Below are 21,836 nucleotides of genomic sequence, written 5' to 3' on the forward strand. Positions count from 1 at the left end.
GGCTCTGTAAAGACTTAATTACCTGCTAATGCTCGTATTCAAAGTATTGTCTTGAATCTTTGCCTTTATCTATATAAATGTTTCTGGAACATACCTCTTCATTCACCTGAGGAAGGAGCAGTGCTCCGAAAGCTAGTGATTTGAAACAAATCTGTTGGACTTTAACCTGGTGTTTTAAGACTTCTTACTGTGCTCACCCCAGTCCAACGCCGGCATCTCCACATCATTATACTCTAAAATTCAGAGTAAGTGTGAGGCACATGTGAATTAACAGGGCAACCGTGGTGGGACTCATCACACTACACAATTGATGGTAGGTGTGACCAAAACCGATTGCATGGATTTCTCAACAGTCCATCCACACATTGTGAGGAACTAATCTCACTGAAATTCGGCTTTCTCAGGAGGATTTCCAATCTCCACACTTGGAAGATTCTGCCTTGGAATTCTCTCCAAACATTTCTCTGACTCGAACGGCTTCAACAATGGCCCACCTTGCAGGGTTTCAGTCTCGCCGTCGGAAATTATTCTCCAGTGGATCTCTGCAAACACTCAAGTTTTACCTTCCAAGCATGATTGCGGCTCTCTGGCAAAACGCCACTGCTCCCAACAACCTGCAGCACTGAGGCACTAACCTTGGGCCGCCGTTTTGGATCTTCAGGGTTTCTACCATATCCAGGTCGCTTAATTTCTGCGCCTTGCAGCCCTTTCTTAAAATGAGAGCCTATGTCTCTGCTTCTTTCTTTTAATTTGACTTAACTGCGTCTATTTCTTCTGTTCCCTACCTTTTATCCTTTTGGGATCTATCCTTGCCCCCCTCCCGTGTCCTGCTCCATGGGACACTCACTTGAAAATAGCACTGCATTCCAGATCACCTGGCCTGCCTTTTTCGCACCATTTTCTTCCTTATCCTGTGAAGTCACACAAGGTCTCTCTTCGGTCCGATGAACTCCACACGTGTGGTCAGTACCCGGCCGATGCATGAGATGGAGGCCGGAAATTGGGTGTGAACTGGAGTTCCCAACCTCTGAACTTCAAACTACAGCAAGTGCTGGAATTCCTCACACCTTTTACCCCACTGGAACAAAGAAAGCTTCACAACAGTGAAGGACAGTGGAAAACAGTTCTTAACAATGGTCTCACACTTTGTTTATAAAGACATACAATCATAAACCTCCAAACTCAGGTAAGTATTGGAATTCGTCCCACAAGGGTATTAAGGTTTATGGAATCAAAGGAGTCGATGGAATTGAGATACAGATCGGTCATTAAAACCTTAAGGGGCAGATTGCCAACTCTTGTTCCATGTTACTATGACTACACTCAAAATACAGCAAATTACATAAATATTAAATGTATAATTGGAAAGAAATTGGAGGAACAACAAAGATGCAAGCCAGGCAAGGTGAGGTCAGCTGCCATGAGAAAGCTTCAATTAGAACTACTGGTATATTGTTTCAACGGAAGGCAAATGGAAGTCAGTTTGCACTCAGTAAAGTCACAGCTTCAGCTGCTTCATCAATCACCTCCCTTCCATCACAAGGGCAGAAGTGGGGATGTTTGCAATTGACTGCACAATGTTCAGCACCATTCGCAACTCGTAAGATAATGAAGCAGTCCACGTGCAAATGCAGCATCTCCTACGAGAGAGGATCTAACCACCGACCCTTGACATTAATTAGCATTACCATCGCTGATTCCCCCACAAGCAACACACACACACACACACACATACGCATATATCCGGAATGGCGGGAAAAATGAGCACCATTGATGAAGACTGAGAGACTTGGAACTGACATGAGGAGATTCCATTCATATCTCAGAACAAATCAAACACTAAAAGACCTAAAAGTTGCATTATTCTCAGTTCAGTAGAGCATAAAACTTTTATACTGCTACAAAACTCATCCAAAAAACACCAGGAGAAAATATCTATCGCAAACTAATGAAGATTTTAGAAGAGCATTTCTCACCCAGACTGTTGTTAATTGCAGGAAGATTCCGGCTCCATTGCCATTGTCAGGAAGAATGTGAAAGCAGGCTATAATTCATAGTGATTTTAAGAAGGTTAGCAAAATACTGTGGGTTTTGTGCAACACTAGACGACACCCTACATGATAGGCTGGTATGTGGTCTCCACTATTCAGAGGAAGCTAGTTACTGCAAGCAATTTAACTCTCAACGCTGCTGTGGAAGTTGCCACGTCTATGGAGCTAGCAACAAAAGAGGCTTCACAGATAGGGGCTGGAGCAGGGATCCAAAGATAAAACCATGCCGATGTACACAGGTTGGGCACTCAGCGTGGGAATGCTGGGGTAGAGAAAGTAAGTGCAAGAACTGTAGCAAAAAGGGCCATATTGCCAAATCATGTTGAGCTTGGCAACCTTCATCAAAGCCAAAAATGTTCAAGAGAAAAAACACATTTAAGCAGACCAGTCACGTCTATAAGTTAGCAGACGAAGTTCAAGACCAGTCAGAAGACGAAGCACCCAAACAACATCGAGATAAAACTGGGCATCTTGTCAGTGTGGGGCAATCAACAATGTTTCTAGGCGATCCCAAAGCATGATGGTAATCAAATTTAAACGGAAATGGGTGCAGCTGTATCATTGATACCCGAGACAATTGAGCATCAGAAGTTGAAGCATCTGTCTTTAAAACCATCAAATGCAATCCAAAAGATGTACTGGTTGTACCATTAAAAGGATACATTATGATAAAAGTAGAAACAAATGGAACAACATTGGAGTTGTCTTTTCACGTTGTCCGTGGAGATTTTTCTGCTTTATTTGGTATTGCATGGTTGACAAAGATTAAACTCAACTGAGGAACAATGAATTAACTAGTGGATTCAAGGAATGACCTACAAAAACGTCTGGAGAAGTATCAGAAGGTGTTGAAGATTCACTGGGCTCAATGACTGGAGTTGAAGTGTAACTAAAGATCAAGCAATACAGTATACCAAAATGTCTCAAGGCTAGAACCATGCACTATCACATCAAAAGTCAAAGAACTAGAAAGCTAGGTGGTTGTTTTTGACCAGCGTGATGAGCGAAAGGGCCTTTTCTGTGCTGTAGACCTTTATGATTCTAGTCCAAACAGGAGTAAATTAACCAGTTGCTATGAGGTATTGGGCAACACCTATAGTTTTTGTATTGAAACACAATGGCTCAGTTAGAATATGTGGAGATTTTAAAACAACTATTAACTTGATATTCTGCGCAGATCACTATCCACTTCTGCTGATTGAAGACTCGTTTGCTGCACTGTCTGGAGGACAGAAATTCAGTAAAATTGATCCATCACAGGTGTATTTACAGATGAATGTGGCTGGAAAATTACAGCCACTACTCACTATCGTGATTCTCAAAGGTCTGTTCCTTTTAGAATAATAACTGTTCCTGCTCTTTTTCAGAGGCCCATGTATCAAATTCTGAGTGGGCTAAATGGGGGCCATGTTATTTAGATGACACTGATCACCAGTTTGAGTGAACAAGAACACTTGATGAACTTGGAAGCTACCGTGAAACATCTACAAAAGCAAACCTCAGAAAAAGTATACTTTTTCCAAGACATCGATAAATTACTTGGCTTTTTTCATCAATAAAGACGGCTTGCACAAAGAAGCAAAAAAGATAAGAGCAATCTTAGAAACACGCGTCCAAAATGTGACACATTACAGTGAATTTCTACTGAATTTAACAACATGATTGAAGCCTTTATACGTTTTGTTATGTGCCAAACTGGTAAGACATTGTTCAGAAGAATGTGAAAATGCATAAACAAGGTAAAAGATGCCTTAAAGAAGTCAGAGCTATTGGTTCATTATAATCCCAAGCTGGAGTTACAACTTCCTTGCTATGGATCACCCTTTGGGGTTGAGGCAGTTGTCTCGCACATGATGCATTCAGGAGAAGAACAACGGATAGATAGCATTTGCTTCACAAACTGTTACTAGCACAGAAAGGAATTACGCTCAGCTAGAAAAAGAGGTTTTGAGCATCATTTTCAGGGTAAGAAGGTTTCATCAATAACTTTGCGGATATCATTTTACTCTTCAGAGGAACTATTGACCCCTGGCAACCATCTTTGGACTATATAAAGATATTCCTTCTTTAGCAGCTAATAGGTTACAGGAATGGTCTTTTTGTTTTTAAATAGGCACACACGTACAATAGACAGCATGGCAAGTCAGAGCAATATGCAAACGCTGATGCTTTATCAAGATTGCCATTACAAATCAAGCAAGAACCTGAAGAGCATTTAGTCAACATGCTGTATTTCTCACTCATGGATAATGTACCTGTGACTTCATGTCAAGTTCAGAGATACACAAGAAGCGATCCAGAGATGGGGAAGGTGATGGACTTTGTTCAAAAAGGAACGCTGGCAGATGTTCATCATCAAAATCCAAACCTCAAGCCCGAAATCAAACAAAGTTTTATGTTCACAGTCCAGAATGGATTTTATTGTGGGGAATCAGTGATTATTCCTCTGTGGTTGCGTAATAAAGTCCTTGACCAACTTTATGAGGGAAATCCTGGTGTGGTGAGGGTGAAGGAACTGGAACACAGTTATTTTAGTTGGCCAAGTATAGATGCTCAATTTGAAGAGAAAGTGGAGCAATGTCAGTCCTGTGCAAAACTAAGAAACACTCCACCACTTCAACCCTTACATCTGTGGGAAAGGCCAATACAGCCGTAGCAGAGAATACACAGACTACACTGGACCAGTTGAGGGACACATATTCCTAGTGATTGTAGAGGCACACGCTAAATGTGATTATGAAATCCACGACGGCAGAACAAACTATTGAGAAGCTGGAAAAATAATCGCAAGATTTGGCATACCAGCGCAGGTTGTAAGTAACAATGGAACTCAGTTTACTTCTAAGGAGTGTGAAGACTACTTAAAGCGAAATAGTTCACAGCATAAAATGTCTGATCCATACCATCCTGCAACAAATGGATTGGCCAAACGTTTCGTACAGTCACCGAAACATTCCATCAAGGCATTGAAGGTCCGAGGTACATCGGCACGAAGAGTGAACAAATTCTTAGTCTTACTGGAACACCACACACACAATGACACAGAGCTCACCAACAATGCTGCTGTTCAAAAGGAAACGGAGAACACAGTTTGATCATTTAAAAAAAAAAAAATTTAGAGCACCCAATTCATTTTCTCCAATTAAGGTGCAATTTAGCGAGGCCAATCCACCTACCCTGCACATCTTTTGGATTGTGGGGGCGAAACCCACGCAGACATGGAGAGAATGTGCAAACTCCACACGGAGAGTGACCCAGAGCCGGGATCGAACCTGGGACCTCGGCACCATGAGACAGCAGTGCTAACCACTGTGCCACCGTGCTGTCCACAGTTTGATCTTTTGATACCAGCTGATACTTCAGAGATTGTCAAACAACAACAAGCCCAGATTGCTAAGCGGGAACAAAGCCCTAAAAAGAGAGTATTCACTCAAGGAGAAAAAGTGCTAGGCAGGAGCTACACCACTAATGAGAATATGTATCTAATGTTATCCTATCAAAAATAGGTCCAATAGCATACACCGTACAGATGGTGAGAGACTTGTGCATGTCTTACTGACCAACTACTAGCTCACAAAATCGCTAGAACCTCTCAAGACGTATTTCCATTGGAAAATCTAAACAGTGATACTTCTGAATACAGACCAAACACAAAGACAAATGCAAATTCTGTTTCTGGGGGCTTCCCAATACCTATAGAGACAGACGCTGGAGTAACTTTCCAGGAAGTACCACCGACTGAAGGAAAAGAGGACACTTCCAAGATCTCAAGTAGCCAGGTTCTAGAATGTTGAATACAACCCAAAAGGTCCAACTGAGAAAATACTATCTTATTGAGTTGTATATATGTATCGAGATAATGCAGAATTAGGTTGTAAAAAGTTAAGCAGTGGTCATTGTACTAAAGTGGTGTTGTGTATCAGAGAACACATCCCAGCTGGTGAAGTGTCACGTGATTTGTACTGTCGTCAGCAGAGTGTGCAGGCTTCAGTTTTCCATCTTGGATTGTATGAGCGACATCCCTAATAAAACCTCTCATCGTGTTTGTGAGAATCCATACCATGGGCACCTCCATAACTTTTCTGTTAGCAGCTACCTCGGAGATATAACAATTGTTGTTCAAAGCTGAAGAGTGGGATTTGAACTCTTGAGCATTCTGATTGGATAGACTGTTATTGAGCCGACACCAACTATTAACACTGTTTATGTCATCAGCATTGATTTTAACAAGGAAAATAAACAAGAATGCTGTGGACAAACCAAGGCAATGATTTTGGAAGGCATAGATAAGACAAGGTTTGCTGTACAACAGATAAGTTCTCAATACTTGCTCAGAATTTATTGTTGCGTGGAGCAAAAAGATTACCAAATCAAATTCTTCTTCCTAGTTCATATAAAGGAGCATTGCTAATGTAATCCAGATGTACCTTGTGTTATACTTCAGTTAACACATTCCTTATCTTCCTTTCATCACTTCAGTCTCTTTGAAACATATGGGGCAAAATTCTCCCCCCCCCACGACGGGTGGGAGAATAGCGGGAGGGCCTTCCCGACTTTTTTGACGCCCTCCCGCTATTCTCCCCCCCCCCCGCCGAAATCCCGACACGAATCGCTGCCGCCGTTTTTTTACGGCCGGCAGCGATTCACAGCTGTTAGAAGGGCCGAAGTCCCAGCCCTTTACGACCTTTTTACGAACGGCAAACACACCTGGTCCTGCCATTCGTAAAAACGTCGTGACCACCTGGAAAAAAATAACCATGGCACCGATTGGCACGGCAGTACCACGGCCGTGCCAAGGGTGCCATGGGCCCGCGATCGGTGCCCACCGATCGCGGGCAGCGGGCCCGATGCCCGCGCACTATTTGTCCTTCCGCCGCCCCGCAGTATCAATACGCGGGGCGGCTGAGGGGCAACCCGGACCGCGCATGCGCGGGTTTCGCGCAAAAACGCGATGACGTCACCCGCGCATGCGCGGGTGGAGTCTTCCCACCTGCGCATGCGCGGCTGACGTCATATGACGCGTCAGCCGGCGCTAAATCCGACAAGCGGGCTTAACGATTTTCGTAAAGCCCGACTTGTCGGGGCCTCCGACGTCGGGCTGCTAGCCCCGACGGGGGACCAGAATCGGTCCCCCGTCGGGAAGGGGCGCGATGCCGTAAAACCCGCCCGGGTTTTACGGCAGTTTGACGATTTCTCCCGTTTTGGGAGAATTTCGCCCATGCTGTTTAGAAGTCTCTCAAAATCTTTCATCAAGTTGTACAATTTAACAAGTGAGAGAAGAAATCACTTTAAACAGACATGACTCTAAGCTCAACACCAAAAAGTGAGGTACGTCAGTGAGAGAAAGAGAGAGAGAGAGAGAGAGCGCACAGGAGCGGATGTGCCAGTGAGAGAGAGAGAGCACACGGGAGAGTACGACAGTGGGAGAGAGAGCACACGAGAGGGTACGACAGTGGGAGAGAGAGCACACGAGAGGGTACGACAGTGGGAGAGAGAGCACACGAGAGGGTACGACAGTGGGAGAGAGAGCACACGAGAAGATGCGACAGTGGGAGAGAGAGCACACGAGATGATGCGACAGTGGGAGAGAGAGCACACGAGAGGGTGCGACATGTGGGAGAGACAATGTGAGAGGATGTGACAGTGGGAGAGACAACATGAGAGGGTGTGACAGTGGGAGAGACAACGTGAGAGGGTGTGACAGTGGGCAAGAAAGCGTGACGGGGTGTGACAGTGGGAGAGACAGCGTGAGAGGGCGTGACAGTGGGAGAGACAATGTAAGATAGTGCAGCAGTGTGAGAGAGAATGAGCAAGCATGCTAGAGGGGACAATAGTGAGGGGGAAGAGAGCGAACATGCTAGAGGGTGACAGTGGAGAGTGGGGGGGGAGAAAATGTGCGGCAGTGGGGTAAGACAGAGGAGAGAGAAAGACAGATAGAGAGAGTATTTGGCAGCTGTGGGAGATAGAGAGAATGTGGGGGGGAGAGAGAGAGAGAGAGAGAGAGAAAGTGTGAGAGTGAGTGAGTGAGTGAGAGAATGAGAATGAATGAGAATTTAAGAAGGCATGCCTGTTCGGGAGAGTGAGGATGTGATTGTGTGAGAGAGTGCGAGGGTGGTAAGAAAGGAAATGGGAGAGTGGGAGTAATGATGTATCTTTGAAGTGTAATCACATTTGTATTGTAGAAAGAAAGGCAGCCAATTTGCACACAGCAAGCTCCCCTGTACAATGACAAACAGAAATCTGAAGTACTGTTGTTGGTGAGGGACATACATGGTTAGGAAACCAAGATATTCCCAGCCCTTCTTTGAAATAATGCTATGGAATGTATACTTCCAACTGAAAGGACAATCATTGGCTTTCCATCCCATGAGGAGGTCTGCATCTCAAAACATTGCAGCACTCTCTCAGAATTGCACTGGAGTGGCTGCCAAGGAGGCTCAATATTAAGTACCTTGCCTCTCCAACCAGCAAATAAAAAGAGTAAAATTGGCTTATTCAATTTGCTTAGAATTATGAAAATATCCCAAACTGTCCCAGTGTTTTGGAAAAAAAATAGAGTCCAAAATTCCTTTCTATATCCGCAACGTTCTTTGGCTCACTGTCGCAAAGGAAGCAACCATCCTTCAAAGTCCAATCTCTATGTAACTCCAGTCCACACTCCAACGTGACTCTCAACTTCACTCAGAATGAACGAGTCAACTCCCCCTTCTGTCAAAGCATTACAGAGGTTAACTAGATTAAAACAAAATGGACCGCTCAGCTTCGGTCTATACCTGGGCAGAAGACCAGAATGCCAGGTATGAACAAGAATGGCTGCCCTTGGCATTATGGTAGCATTTCAGTGAGGCCAACACCAAAGAGACCGCGTAAAACTGAAGTCAATGCCCCCCCCGGGAGGTAACTCTGCTGCAATTATATCCGGAGCAAAGGATGATGGTTATAATGGATGGAGGCGGACCTCAATCCCAGACATCGCCACAGGAGTTCTGCAGCCCAATGAGCTCAGCTGAAGTATCTTCAGTTGGTTCAGTGATGACTTTCTAACCATCAGGCCAGAAGTGCGAAATTTTGCCAATATTCAGCACCTGAAGCAGTCCAATACCCAAATGCAGCAAGGCCAGGAAAACATCCTAGTTTTGGCTAAGTGGCAAGCAGCATTTCTGCCACATATTTCAGGGCAGCACGGTAGCATAAGTGATTAGCACTGTGGCTGCACAGCGCCAGGGTCCCAGGTTTGATTCCCTGCTGGGTCACTGTCTGTGCGGAGTCTGCACGTTCTCTCCGTGTTTTCTCCGGGTGCTCCGGTTTCCTCCCACAGTCCAATGACGTGCAGGTTAGGTGGATTGGCCATGATAATGACCAAAAAAGGTTTGATGGGGTTATTGGGTTACGTGGATAGGGTGGAAGTGAGGGCTTAAGTGGGTCGGTGCAGATCGATGGGCCGAATGGCCTCCTTCTGCACTGTATGTTCTTTGTTTATATGTTTCAGGCAATGGACATCTCCGAAAGAGAGTCAAACCTTTGAGGAGCAGATAGAGAGGAGATGGCGCCGGACTGTGAAGCAATGGAGTGGAAGGTCGAGTCGTTGGTTCACACAGGAATTTCTGGTAAGTTTTTCTCAAGTTTAAATTTAGATTAAGAGTCAGACTCTGACACAGAACTTCCAAATTGCAAGCTAGTTCGAGTAGCCAGTTAAGCAGCAGCTGCCTGGTAGTGGCTGTCATCTGTCAATCAGCTGAAAGTGATTGCCTTGAATAGTTGTCAATCATTGTAGCAGGAAGCTGAGTTAGCTGTGCAACTTGGGAGTGAGTCACCAGTTCTCTGTAAATGCAGACAGGTTTGCAAACTGCAGAGAGTAAGGGGATGCACGGAGAGGAGATGATGCGTAAATGTGATGTAGACCAAGTACAAAGTGGGGAATTTGAATCAAACGGGAATTTCTGTTAAGTCTTTATCAAGTGTAACTCTGGATTAAGGTCCTCTGGCCGAGTGTGAAGTCGGGAATTTGGTTGCTGTGGGAATTTCTAGTGCCGAGAGATAGGAGGTGCTCTTTTTTGTACCTTTTCTGTCTCCAGTAGTTGGTGAGCCTTCTTACTTTGTCTCCAAGCTAGGAGAGAGTAACTTTCTATTACTTTGGCTTAATTAATAACTAATTGACTAATTAAATAAATAAGGTGAGACAGACATAGCCGGGATGGTGGTGTGCCGCGACTGCAGCCTATGGGCATCTGTGGAATGCAGTGCAATCCATCATAACCATAACTGCATTAAGTCTCTGCAGCTTTCACAACTTCAGCTCAATGTTGCCAAGGTGGAGTCGGAGTTTCAGACACTGAGGGCCATCAGGGAGGGAGAGTTACATGGATGTTTTGGTTGGGTTGAAGACACTATCCTGAGGAACCCCCCCTGCAATGATGTCCTGGGACTGAGATGACTGATCTCCAACCACCACAACCCATCTTCCTTAGTGCGAGGTATGACTCCAACCAGCAGAAAGTTTCCCCCCTGATGTCCATTGACTCCAGTTTTGCGAGGGCTCCCTGATGCCATACTTGGTCAAATGCTACCTTAATGTCAAGGACAGTCACTCTCGCCTCTGGAGTTCAGCTCTTTTGCCCATATTTGAATCAAGGCTGTAATGAGGTCATGGGCTGAGTGACCTTGGAGGAACCCAAACTGATCATCAGTGAGCAGGTTATTGCGAAGTAGGTGCCACTTGATAGCACTGTTGATGACTCCTTCCATCATTTTACTGATTATTGGGATAAGGGGCTGATCATCTAAGACTGAGACGAGGAGAAATTACATCACTTAAAGGGTTGTAAATCTTTGGAATTCACAACTAAAGAACTGGAGCTGTGGATACTCCATGAGCCATATGATCTACTTCAGTTCCTATTTCTCGCGTTCTTGACATTCAAGAGTACTCCCATCGGCAAATCCTCCATCATCTACATCCTTGGAAGTTTCCCGTTATTCAAACATATTGGACCAGACATATGCTTGTCAGAGGCTGGGAATTATACAGCAACTTATTCACCTTCTGACTCTGCAAACCCTATTCACTATGAACAAGGCACAAATGAGGAGTGTCATGGAATGGTCCCCAATTGACTGGATGAGTGCAGCTCCAACAACACCCAAAGTACAACACCATCCAGGACAATGCAGTTTGCTTGATCAAAACCTCTCTGACTGTCTAAATACCTGGCGTACTGTGTGTTGTGTACGATCTGCAAAAGTGAGCCACAGCGAAGGCTCAAGGTTTCTCCAGCTGCCCCTCCAAGACCCTCAACCTCCACCATCCAGATGGAACAGTACTGACAGAGCGCTGTACTTTTGGAAGTGGCATCTTTCAGATAAGATGTCAGACCAAAGGCCAGTCTGCCCTCTCAGGCAGATGTGAAACATCCCACATCACCAATCGAAGAGGAGCAATAGTGGTCTCCTTGATGCCATGAGCTTGCACGCCTCCCTAATCAGCAAAACAGATGATTTGGTCATTCATTTCACTGTCATTTGTGGGAGCTTGCTGTGCACAAATTAGCTGCCATGTTTCTTACAGTATAGCTTCCCGAGTGCTTCATTGGCTGTAAAGTGCATTCGGAAATCCCAAGGTCAACAAAGCTAAATAAATGCTCAACTGTACACTATGCAGGAGAAAGCGACAACAGGGTACGGTGGTCTCAATCGGATGGCCGTAATGAATCTGACAAGAACGAGCACTGCAAAAGCTTGTCGTCGTGTGTAAATTACCATTTGGATGGTCCCACACAAACAGCTTAAATCAAAGCTTGAAAGTCGGATCACCCAAAAGCCTAGCGTCACTTACTATTAAATGCACGGTGAAACATTTCACTAGGGGCTGCTCCGAGGGATCTTCGAGTTCCAATATTATAAACCTGGGAGGTACATTCAGGAATCTGCTTGAACAGGCAATCAAGCAATTAGATACAATATAAACAAATATCTGAGTGTTCAGCCCAGCCAAGGATAAGGCAAGTTTGGGCATATTATGGCAAAGCAATGAACCTCTTTCAAAACATATCTGTACAAAGTTATATAGAATTCCAGTTGTGTTACATGGATTGCATTTAAGTACTTCCTACAAACTAAGTTCAGTGGTTGCAGGAAAGAAAATCATTCCAACAAGTAAAGAAATAGAATTTGCGATTCTATATTGCTCACAATCTGAGGAAGTCCCAAAATATTGCGTGGTCTCCTTTAGAAATGTTGTCAATGCTGTAGTTAGGGAAATAAGGCAGACTAATTGAAGTTTGTAACATCATGCCTTGCACAATGCGATAACCGACCAGAAAATTTGGTTTAGTGATGTTGATTGAAGAACAAATAGGGCTCTCGCAGACTCCCCTGCTCTTCATCAATTAGTTCTGTGTCATCAAGACAGCAAATTCCCATGATGAGTCACTGAAATGTTGGGATGAATATTCTGGGATATCCTTTCCTTATCTTTGGGACCAGGGAGTTTTTTTAAGTAGAACTTTCAGTTGAGTCAATGCTGAACAACATTTTCTCATTCTACACCTGGGCTCTAATGTCAGAGAGATAGTAGAAGATTGAAGACAATTGCAAAACCAAGGAGACAATAGATCTCAAAACTAAAGCTGAAATGTGACAGTGGTTACAATCACCACGTTGAATATGACAGACCGACCAAAGAATTCAAAACTAAACATGAACATAGCAGAGGGAAGGATTACACTCGAGAGCTCATCGCACCTTCCTCCGTAGGAGGTTGCCTTATTGTCCATCATGCCTACTCTGGTTCTTGGAAAGAGCTATCCTGTTGGTCCCATTCCCCAGTTCTTTCCCCATAGTCCTGAATTTTTAAAATCCAATTCCCTTTTTGAAAATCACTCTTGGATTTGCTTCCTCCACCCTTTCAGGCACACTATTCCAGATCATAACGTGCTCAATAAAAAATAATTGCATCTCCCTCCCCTGGTTACTGACCGTATGTCAGTGGAAAGCTATTTACTCTTTTTAAACACTTACTGATTTTGAACACCTCTATAAAATCTCCCGTAACCTTCTCTGCACAAGGGAGAACAAACCCAGCCTTTCTGATCTCAGTCTCCCATCCCTGGTGCATTCTAACAAATGTTGTCTGCACCCTCTCTACAGACTTGACAGCCATTCTGAGGTGTGATGCTTCGAACTGGACACAATATTCCAGCCTAAAAGGTCATTTTAACTTTACAACCGTTGCTCTCGATTTGCTCACAGGCCATGATTCAACGACATAAACTGCGCTGGAACGCCACGTTGTTGCTTATGTGACGTTACCATGAAAACAATGATCCAACTCTTTTGTCACAAATTCTTCAGAAACAAATAAAACCACGGTTTGCAAGACACTTTCATGGAGACTTGGTTTGATTTTTTTGTGTGAGGAATGCTCACACCCGGACACCAAATAATTCTGACTTAGGCATTCCGAGCTGGAAGATACCAATGTTAGATGCAGCACACACAGCCACAAGGCACACTGCACCTCTAAACCCTCAACCCACACTTGGAACAGATCATCTATCTCATGAAAGGAGTAGAACATTGAGCAGAGGGCAGCAGAGCAGAGCTACTGATCAGCTGTTCTGGGGAAATTTGCATACGTGCAGTGCGGTCAGCCTAATTTGAAGGTGGTTTGTGGAGGGGCTGTTGTCAAGTGACAGTTAAACCCGAAACACTTTGTCAGTGTTTCCCACCCTACCTCCTCCTCTAACCAAAAAAAAAACCACGGTTGTTGGGAAGCGGGAGCAGGGGCCTGTCGTGAAGGTGAGTGAGTGCCTTTAAATTTGCTTACCTTTCAGCGGGAGCAGGGTTTGAGGGAATATCAGGTAAGCTCTTCCTTTCTTTTTCTTTTTCTTGTTTTTTTTTAAATCTAGAGGTGACGTCAGGGAAGGCAGTACAATGCTCCTCCTGCAGAATGTTTGAGGTGAGGGACGCCGTCAGTGTCCCTGCTGATTTCATCTGTGGGAAGTGCACCCAACTCCAGCTCCTCAAAAACCGTGTTAGGGACCTGGAGCTTGAGCTGGATGAACTTCGGATCATTCGGGAGGCAGAGGGGGTCATAGATAGGAGCTTCAGGGAAGTAGTTACACCAAAGACTGGAGATAGATGGGTAACTGTAAGAGGGACTGGGAAGAAGCAGTCAGTGCAGGGACCCCCTGCGGTCGTTTCCCTGAGTAACAAGTATACCGTTTTGGATACTTGTGGGGGGGGGGGGGGGGGGGGGGGGACTTACCAGGGGTAAGCCATGGGGTACGGGCCTCTGGCACGGAGTCTGTCCCTGTTGCTCAGAAGGGAAGGGGGGAAAGGAGTAGAACATTAGTAATTGGGGACTCAATAGTCAGGGGCACAGATAGGAGATTTTGTGGGAGCGAGAGAGACTCACGTTTGGTATGTTGCCTCCCAGGTGCAAGGGTACGTGATGTCTCGGATCATGTTTTCCGGGTCCTTAAGGGGGAGGGGGAGCAGCCCCAAGTCGTAGTCCACATTGGCACTAACGACATAGGTAGGAAAGGGGACAAGGATGTCAGGCAGGCCTTTAGGGAGCTAGGATGGAAGCTCAGAGTGAGAACAAACAGAGTTGTTATCTCTGGGTTGTTGCCTGTGCCACATGATAGTGAGATGAGGAATAGGGAGAGAGAGCAATTAAACACGTGGCTACAGGGATGGTGCAGGCGGGAGGGATTCAGATTTCTGGATAACTGGGGCTCTTTCTGGGGAAGGTGGGACCTCTATAGACAGGATGGTCTACATCTGAACCTGAGGGGCACCAATATCCTGGGGGGGAGATTTGTTAGTGCTCTTTGGGAGGGTTTAAACTAATTCAGCAGGGGCATGGGAACCTGGATTGTAGTTTTGGGGTACGGGAGATTGAGAGTATAGAGGTCAGGAGCACAGATTTGACTTCGCAGGAGGGTGCAGTGTTCAGGTAGGTTGTTTGAAGTGTGTCTACTTCAATGCCAGGAGTATACGAAATAAGGTAGGGGAACTGGCAGCATGGGTTGGTACCTGGGATTTCGATGTTGTGGCCATTTCAGAGACATAGATAGAGCAGGGACAGGAATGGTTGTTGCAGGTTCCGGGGTTTAGGTGTTTTAGTAAGCTCAGAGAAGGGGGCAAAAGAGGGGGAGGTGTGGCGCTGCTAGTCAAGGACAGTATTACGGTGGCGGAAAGGATGCTAGATGGGGACTCTTCTTCCGAGGTAGTATGGGCTGAAGTTAGAAACAGGAAAGGAGAGGTCACCCTGTTGGGAGTTTTCTATAGGCCACCTAATAGTTCTAGGGATGTAGAGGAAAGGATGGCGAAGATGATTCTGGAAAAGAGCGAAAGTAACAGGGTAGTTGTTATGGGAGACTTTAACTTTCCAAATATTGACTGAAAAAGATATAGTTCGAGTACATTAGATGGGTCGTTCTTTGTACAATGTGTGCAGGAGGGTTTCCTGACACAATATGTTGACAGGCCAACAAGAGGCGAGGCCACATTGGATTTGGTTTTGGGTAATGAACCAGGCCAGGTGTTAGATCTGGAGGTAGGTGAGCACTTTGGAAACAGTGACCACAATTCGGTGACCTTTACGTTAGTGATGGAAAGGGATAAGTATACCCCGCAGGGCAAGAGTTATAGCTGGGGGAAGGGCAATTATGATGCCATTAGACATGACTTAGGATGTGTAGGTTGGAGAAGTAGGCTGCAAGGGTTGGGCACACTGGATATGTGGAGCTTGTTCAAGGAACAGCTATTGCGTGTTCTTGATAAGTACGTACCAGTCAGGCAGGGAGGAAGGGGTCGAGCGAGGGAACCGTGGTTAACCAAAGAAGTGGAATCTCTTGTTAAGAGGAAGAAGGAGGCCAATGTGAAGATGAGGCGTGAAGCTTCAGTTGGGGTGCTTGATAGTTACAAGGAAGCGAGGAAGGATCTAAAGAGAGAGCTAAGACGAGCAAGGAGGGGACATGAGAAGTCTTTGGCAGGTAGGATCAAGGAAAACCCAAAAGCTTTCTATAGGTATGTCAGGAATAAAAGAATGACTAGGGTAAGAGTAGGGCCAGTCAAGGACAGTGGTGGGAAGTTGTGTGTGGAGGCTGAGGAGATAAGCGAGATACTAAATGAATACTTTTCGTCAGTATTCACTCAGGAAAAAGATAATATTGTGGAGGAGAATGCTGAGACCCAGGCTATTAGAATAGATGGCATTGAGGTGTGTAGGGAAGAAGCGTTGGCAATTCTGGACAAGGTGAAAATAGATAAGTCCCCGGGGCCTGATGGGATTTATCCTAGGATTCTCTGGGAAGCCAGGGAAGAGATTGCTGAGCCTTTGGCTTTGACTTTTAGGTCATCATTGGCTACAGGAATAGTGCCAGAGGACTGGAGGATAGCAAATGTGGTCCCTTTGTTCAAGAACGGGAGTAGAGATAACCCCGGTAACTATAGGCTGGTGAGCCTAACGTCTGTGGTGGGTAAAGTCTTGGAGAGGATTATAGAAGATACGATTTATAATCATCTAGATAGGAATAATATGATTAGGGATAGTCAGCATGGTTTTGTGAAGGGTAGGTCATGCCTCACAAACCTTATCGAGTTCTTTGAGAAGGTGACTGAACAGGTAGACGAGGGTAGAGCAGTTGATGTGGTGTATATGGATTTCAGTAAAGCGTTTGATAAGGTTCCCCACGGTCGGCTATTGCAGAAAATACGGAGGCTGGGGATTGAGGGTGATTTAGAGATGTGGATCAAAAATTGGCTAGTTGAAAGAAGACAGAGAGTGGTAGTTGATGGGAAATGTTCAGAATGGAGTTCAGTTACGAGTGGCGTACCACAAGGATCTGTTCTGGGGCCGTTGCTGTTTGTCATTTTTATAAATGACCTAGAGGAAGGCGCAGAAGGATGGGTGAGTAAATTTGCAGACGACACTAAAGTCGGTGGAGTTGTAGACAGTGCGGAAGGATGTTGCAGGTTACAGAGGGACATAGATAAGCTGCAGAGCTGGGCTGAGAGGTGGCAAATGGAGTTTAATGTGGAGAAGTGTGAGGTGATTCACTTTGGAAAGAATAACAGGAATGCGGAATATTTGGCTAATGGTAAAATTCTTGGTAGTGTGGGATTCTTGGCAGAGGGATCTCAGTGTCCATGTACATAGATCCCTGAAAGTTGCCACCCAGGTTGACAGGGTTGTGAAGAAGGCCTATGGTGTGTTGGCCTTTATTGGATTGAGTTCCGGAGCCATGAGGTCATGTTGCAGTTGTACAAAACTCTAGTACGGCCGCATTTGGAGTATTGCGTACAGTTCTGGTCGCCTCATTATAGGAAGGACGTGGAAGCTTTGGAGCGGGTGCAGAGGAGATTTACCAGGATGTTGCCTGGTATGGAGGGAAAATCTTATGAGGAAAGGGTGATGGACTAGAGGTTGTTTTCGTTAGAGAGAAGAAGGTTAAGAGGTGACTTAATAGAGGCATACAAAATGATCAGAGGGTTAGATAGGGTGGACAGCGAGAGCCTTCTCCCGCGGATGGAGGTGGCTAGCACGAGGGGACATAGCCTTAAATTGAGGGGTAATAGATATAGGACAGAGGTCAGAGTTGTTTTTTTTACGCAAAGAGGGTGAGGCCGTGGAATGCCCTACCTGCAACAGTAGTGAACTCGCCAACATTGAGGGCATTTAAAAGTTTATTGGATAAGCATATGGATGATAAGGGCATAGTGTAGGTTAGATGGCCTTTAGTTTTTTTCCATGTCGGTGCAACATCGAGGGCTGAAGGGCCTGTACTGCGCTGTATCGTTTTATGTTCTATGTTCTATGAACGCTTACGGGAGCTTACTATGTGCAAACCGTCTACAATGTTCCCCTACAGTGGCTACACCTCAAAGGTGCTTCACTGATTGTAAAGCAACTTCGTACATCCTGGGGTGGTGCGAAGGTACTCTATGAATGGGAGTCTATCATTTTTGGACAAGGGAATCAGTTTAAAGTGAAGCATATCCAATAAAAAAGAAATTTGGGCAACAATTATTTTCAAATTAGAGGGAGAGAAAGAAAGAACAGTGGGGGGGGGGGCGGCATGTGGCACAGTGGTTGGCATTGCTGCCTGTGGCACTGAGGACCCGGGTTCGAATCCCGGCCCTGGGTAGCTGTCCATGTGGAGTTTGCACATTCTCCCCGTGTCTGCGTGGATTTCACCCCACAATCCAAAGATGTGCAGGGTAGGTGGATTGGCCATGCTAAATTGCTTCTTAATTGGACAAACAAATAATTGGGTACTCTAAATTTTAAAAAAGATAGAACGGTGGAACTGAAAACACACTGCGGTAAACAGGATCCAGGGCTATCAGCTGCAGAATAATGCCAAGAAACATGGGAGGTTCAGAATAATTAACTGGACGGGTTGTCTTTTACCCAAAGCATTACAATGTTGATCTACGTCACCTCCAAGTGTTTGCTTATGCATCACTGTAAGGTTCTTATGCAATATTTCAATCAGATAAATGCCTGGCAACCATTTCTTGTGTGCCTCACATCACCTGAAGACTGCATCTTCACTGCTAGACCTAGCACACACCCAGGCAGAAACAATTATTTAAACTGCAATCTTACTAACAACGTCAATCACAAAAACCACAGGTTACCCAACCATGACAATTTTACACACACAATTTTACACACACAATTATTTTTTTCTGTAATGAACGGGCGGACCCAAATTATGGAATTCCATCCCATTGACACTTCCAAAACATAGAGCACAGAGGAAAGGTCTTACGAGTAAACAAAACTCCTTTTAACCTTTCCTTGGCAGGATAGTGCATATTGAAAACAGAAGTAAAATTCCACTTTACGACAGTTAGCCATATAGAATCATAGAATTTACAGTGCAGAAGGAGGCCATTCAGCCCATCGAGTCTGCACCGGCTCTTGGAAAGAGCACCCTACCCAAGGTCAACAACTCCACCCTATCCCCATAACCCAGTAACCCCACCCAACACTAAGGGCAATTTATCATGGCCAATCCACCTAACCTGCACATCTTTGGACTGTGGGAGGAAACCGGAGCACCCGGAGGAAACCCATGCACACACGGGGAGGATGTGCAGACTCCGCACAGACAGTGACCCAACCGGAATCGAACCTGGGACCCTGGAGCTGTGAAGCCATTGTGCTATCCACAATGCTACCGTGCTGTGAAGTAGTTTTTTGGGGAAACTCATTTTACAGCACAGGTGTTCATAAAAGTACTGCTTTCATCCCATCTCTAAGTGGAAGACGGGCAAGAAGTCAGAATCGGAGGAATTCCGAGATATCGGCGGGTTTGGTCGTAGCTCGCAGAGATGGAGAGACGCAAGGCGATGGAGGAATTTGAACATGGAGCTAAGAATTTTAATATTCGAGGCACAAGCAGACTGTTTGATGGGTGACTGGGACTTGGTGCGAGTTAGGATATGGGTAGCTGCATTTGGGATAGGTTTAGGTTCATGAACAGTATGGGGTGCCATGGTTACAGCCAGGAGAGCCTTGGAATAAGTTGAAGTCGGAATAAGTTGAAGTCACAAGAAGTTTAGCTTCAGTTGGGAATGGGTTTGGTCAGCCAACAAACATTAGCAATGTCAAATAAAACACTGAAGACTGGCCGCAGCAATTAACGTATTCCTTGCCCTCCCACTCAGCACTGAATATTCCTCTTGATGGTGCGGGCTCACATGGGTATTGTTTCAGAATTGTCAAACTGCCCTTTTCCCAACAATGACCCTTCTTACAATGTTGCTTGGATGCTAAATGTCAGCAAATCTTTTACTGAGCAGCAGAGCTGACAAGATCCTTCTCTCACCTGCCAGCACCATTGCCCTCACCAGATCTGGAATGCAGAGATCAATTTTCATTTCTGAGATCAGGGAATCCAGCATGGTTCAGCGATCTTCCCCAGCCAGTGTGCCATTTACCCCATAAAGGGCTATCTAAAAGTACAATTTTTAAATTTGCGTCAAAGTTCAAAGTCCCCTCCCAATCACTGTTGCTCCACAGCGCCAGGGTCCCAGGTTTGATTCCCGGCTTAGGTCACTGTCTGTGCGAAGTCTGCACGTTCTCCCCGTGTCTGCGTGGGTTTCCTCTGGTTTCCTCCCACAAGTCCCAAAAGACGTGCTGTTCGGTGAATTGGACATTCTGAATTCTCTCTCTGTGTACCCAAACAGGCGCCGGAATGTGGAGACTAGGGGATTTTCACAGTAACTTCATTGCAGTGTTAATGTAAACCTACTTGTGACAATAAAGATATATATTTTTTAAATAATAAAAACCCTTTGTTACTTGTAATAACAAACAGATTGGGTTACAATTGATCACGTTTATTAATCTAAAGCAGCAAATACAACCGGCACTTTCAAGTTTACTTCAGATTTCTGCCATCCACAGCTTTTGTTTTTGTGTTAATTCACTGCCAACCCTCTCCAGGAAAGCCCACCTTGAAGCTCTGCTCTTCTCTCCAATGGGATTGCGGTTTCTCTCTTTCACCTTGTGCATCTTCATTGTTTTCTATTTCCTTCACTTGTCCAACCAGTCTTTCCCTTAGCTCTTTCCTCCACTCTCTCTCCTTTTTTCCAGCCTCTGTACTTGCTTTCAAAAGCTACATCTTTTCCATTTCCGCCAAAAAGTCAGCACCCTGAAACATTCACTCTGATAATCTCTCCACAAATGCTGTCTGATCTGATACCCATTGCCAAGGCTTTCTGTTGGGCAAAATGGCATCCTTCTGCACTGTAAATTCTATGATTCTATACTGGCACTCGTTGCACTGATTTGGCTACTGGATTTATATCAAGTACACAGCACAGAAACAGTCCATTCAGTTAACTGGCTATACTGGTGTTGATGCTTCACAAGATCCTCCTCCCACCTTACTGCATCTCTCGCTTTCTTTCTTTTCTCTCTCAACTCCAGTATTTATCCAACTTCCCCTTGAATGCATTTATGCTATTCATCTGGATTACGCCTTGTGGTAGTGAGTTTCACATTTCCGTTAATCTCTGGGCGAAGAAATGTCTCTCGAACTTCCTCGTTGAACTTATTAGTGACCATCTTATATTTATGATTCAGACTAGTTTAACAAAGAACCTTTCCTGTATTCTGGCTTTTCCAGCAATGCTCACATCTCAGGAACAAATGTTAAAAAAAAGTTCATACACTTCATATTCTTAAATCGAAACATGAAAAGTTATGAGAGGGCAGCCAGATGTGTGAAAGCAGTACCTGTATTTATGAATGATTGCATTAAATAATCTGCCATCTCTCCAGCATGAAGTGAAGTTCTCACATCTGACTCCAGCGTAGCCCTCTGTTGACTGCTGTGACCATAGTAACAATTTCTCCTTGGCCGACATGTCCTCGGACTCCCCAGTAACATGGATGTCAGAGATCTGAGGAACAAAGCCTGATGTTAATAAATTGTATCCAGAGTTGAGTGGGTGAAACCAAAAATGTCTGAAAATACACACATTACCACACAAAGTAGCAGAATCACTGCAGTGTGATGGGCAGAAACAATTATTCCACTTCTTTCTGATCTGTCGTGAAACACAAATGCTTCAGGTCTACTTCAGATGGGCAGAATTATCAGTGGGGAGGAGCATTAGTTTCCTCGTTGTTTACCTTCTATTACCATCAAACCAGTGTATAAAATCACCAAAATAACTTCAGCATTCCAACATTTCAGCGTTTAATGGAGTTAATGGACGGACTACACAAAGAAGTAAATACTAACACCAGAACATGAC

The 21,836-nt window shown here is 44.9% G+C and overlaps 1 protein-coding gene across 7 annotated transcripts in view; it reads right to left on the reverse strand.

Moving 5' to 3' along the window:
- The window catches only part of dst (dystonin), a 665,214-nt gene that overhangs the window by 380,447 nt on the left and 262,931 nt on the right, over positions 1-21,836 (reverse strand). For all 7 annotated transcript variants that reach the window (XM_038800631.1, XM_038800637.1, XM_038800634.1 and 4 more), the window contains one exon: positions 21,313-21,479. In XM_038800631.1, the coding sequence (XP_038656559.1) occupies positions 21,313-21,479 (167 nt within the window). The remainder of the gene's footprint in view (positions 1-21,312; positions 21,480-21,836) is intronic.

The sequence above is a fragment of the Scyliorhinus canicula genome, chromosome 6 (assembly GCF_902713615.1).
Source record: "Scyliorhinus canicula chromosome 6, sScyCan1.1, whole genome shotgun sequence".
Lineage (NCBI taxonomy): Eukaryota > Metazoa > Chordata > Chondrichthyes > Carcharhiniformes > Scyliorhinidae > Scyliorhinus > Scyliorhinus canicula.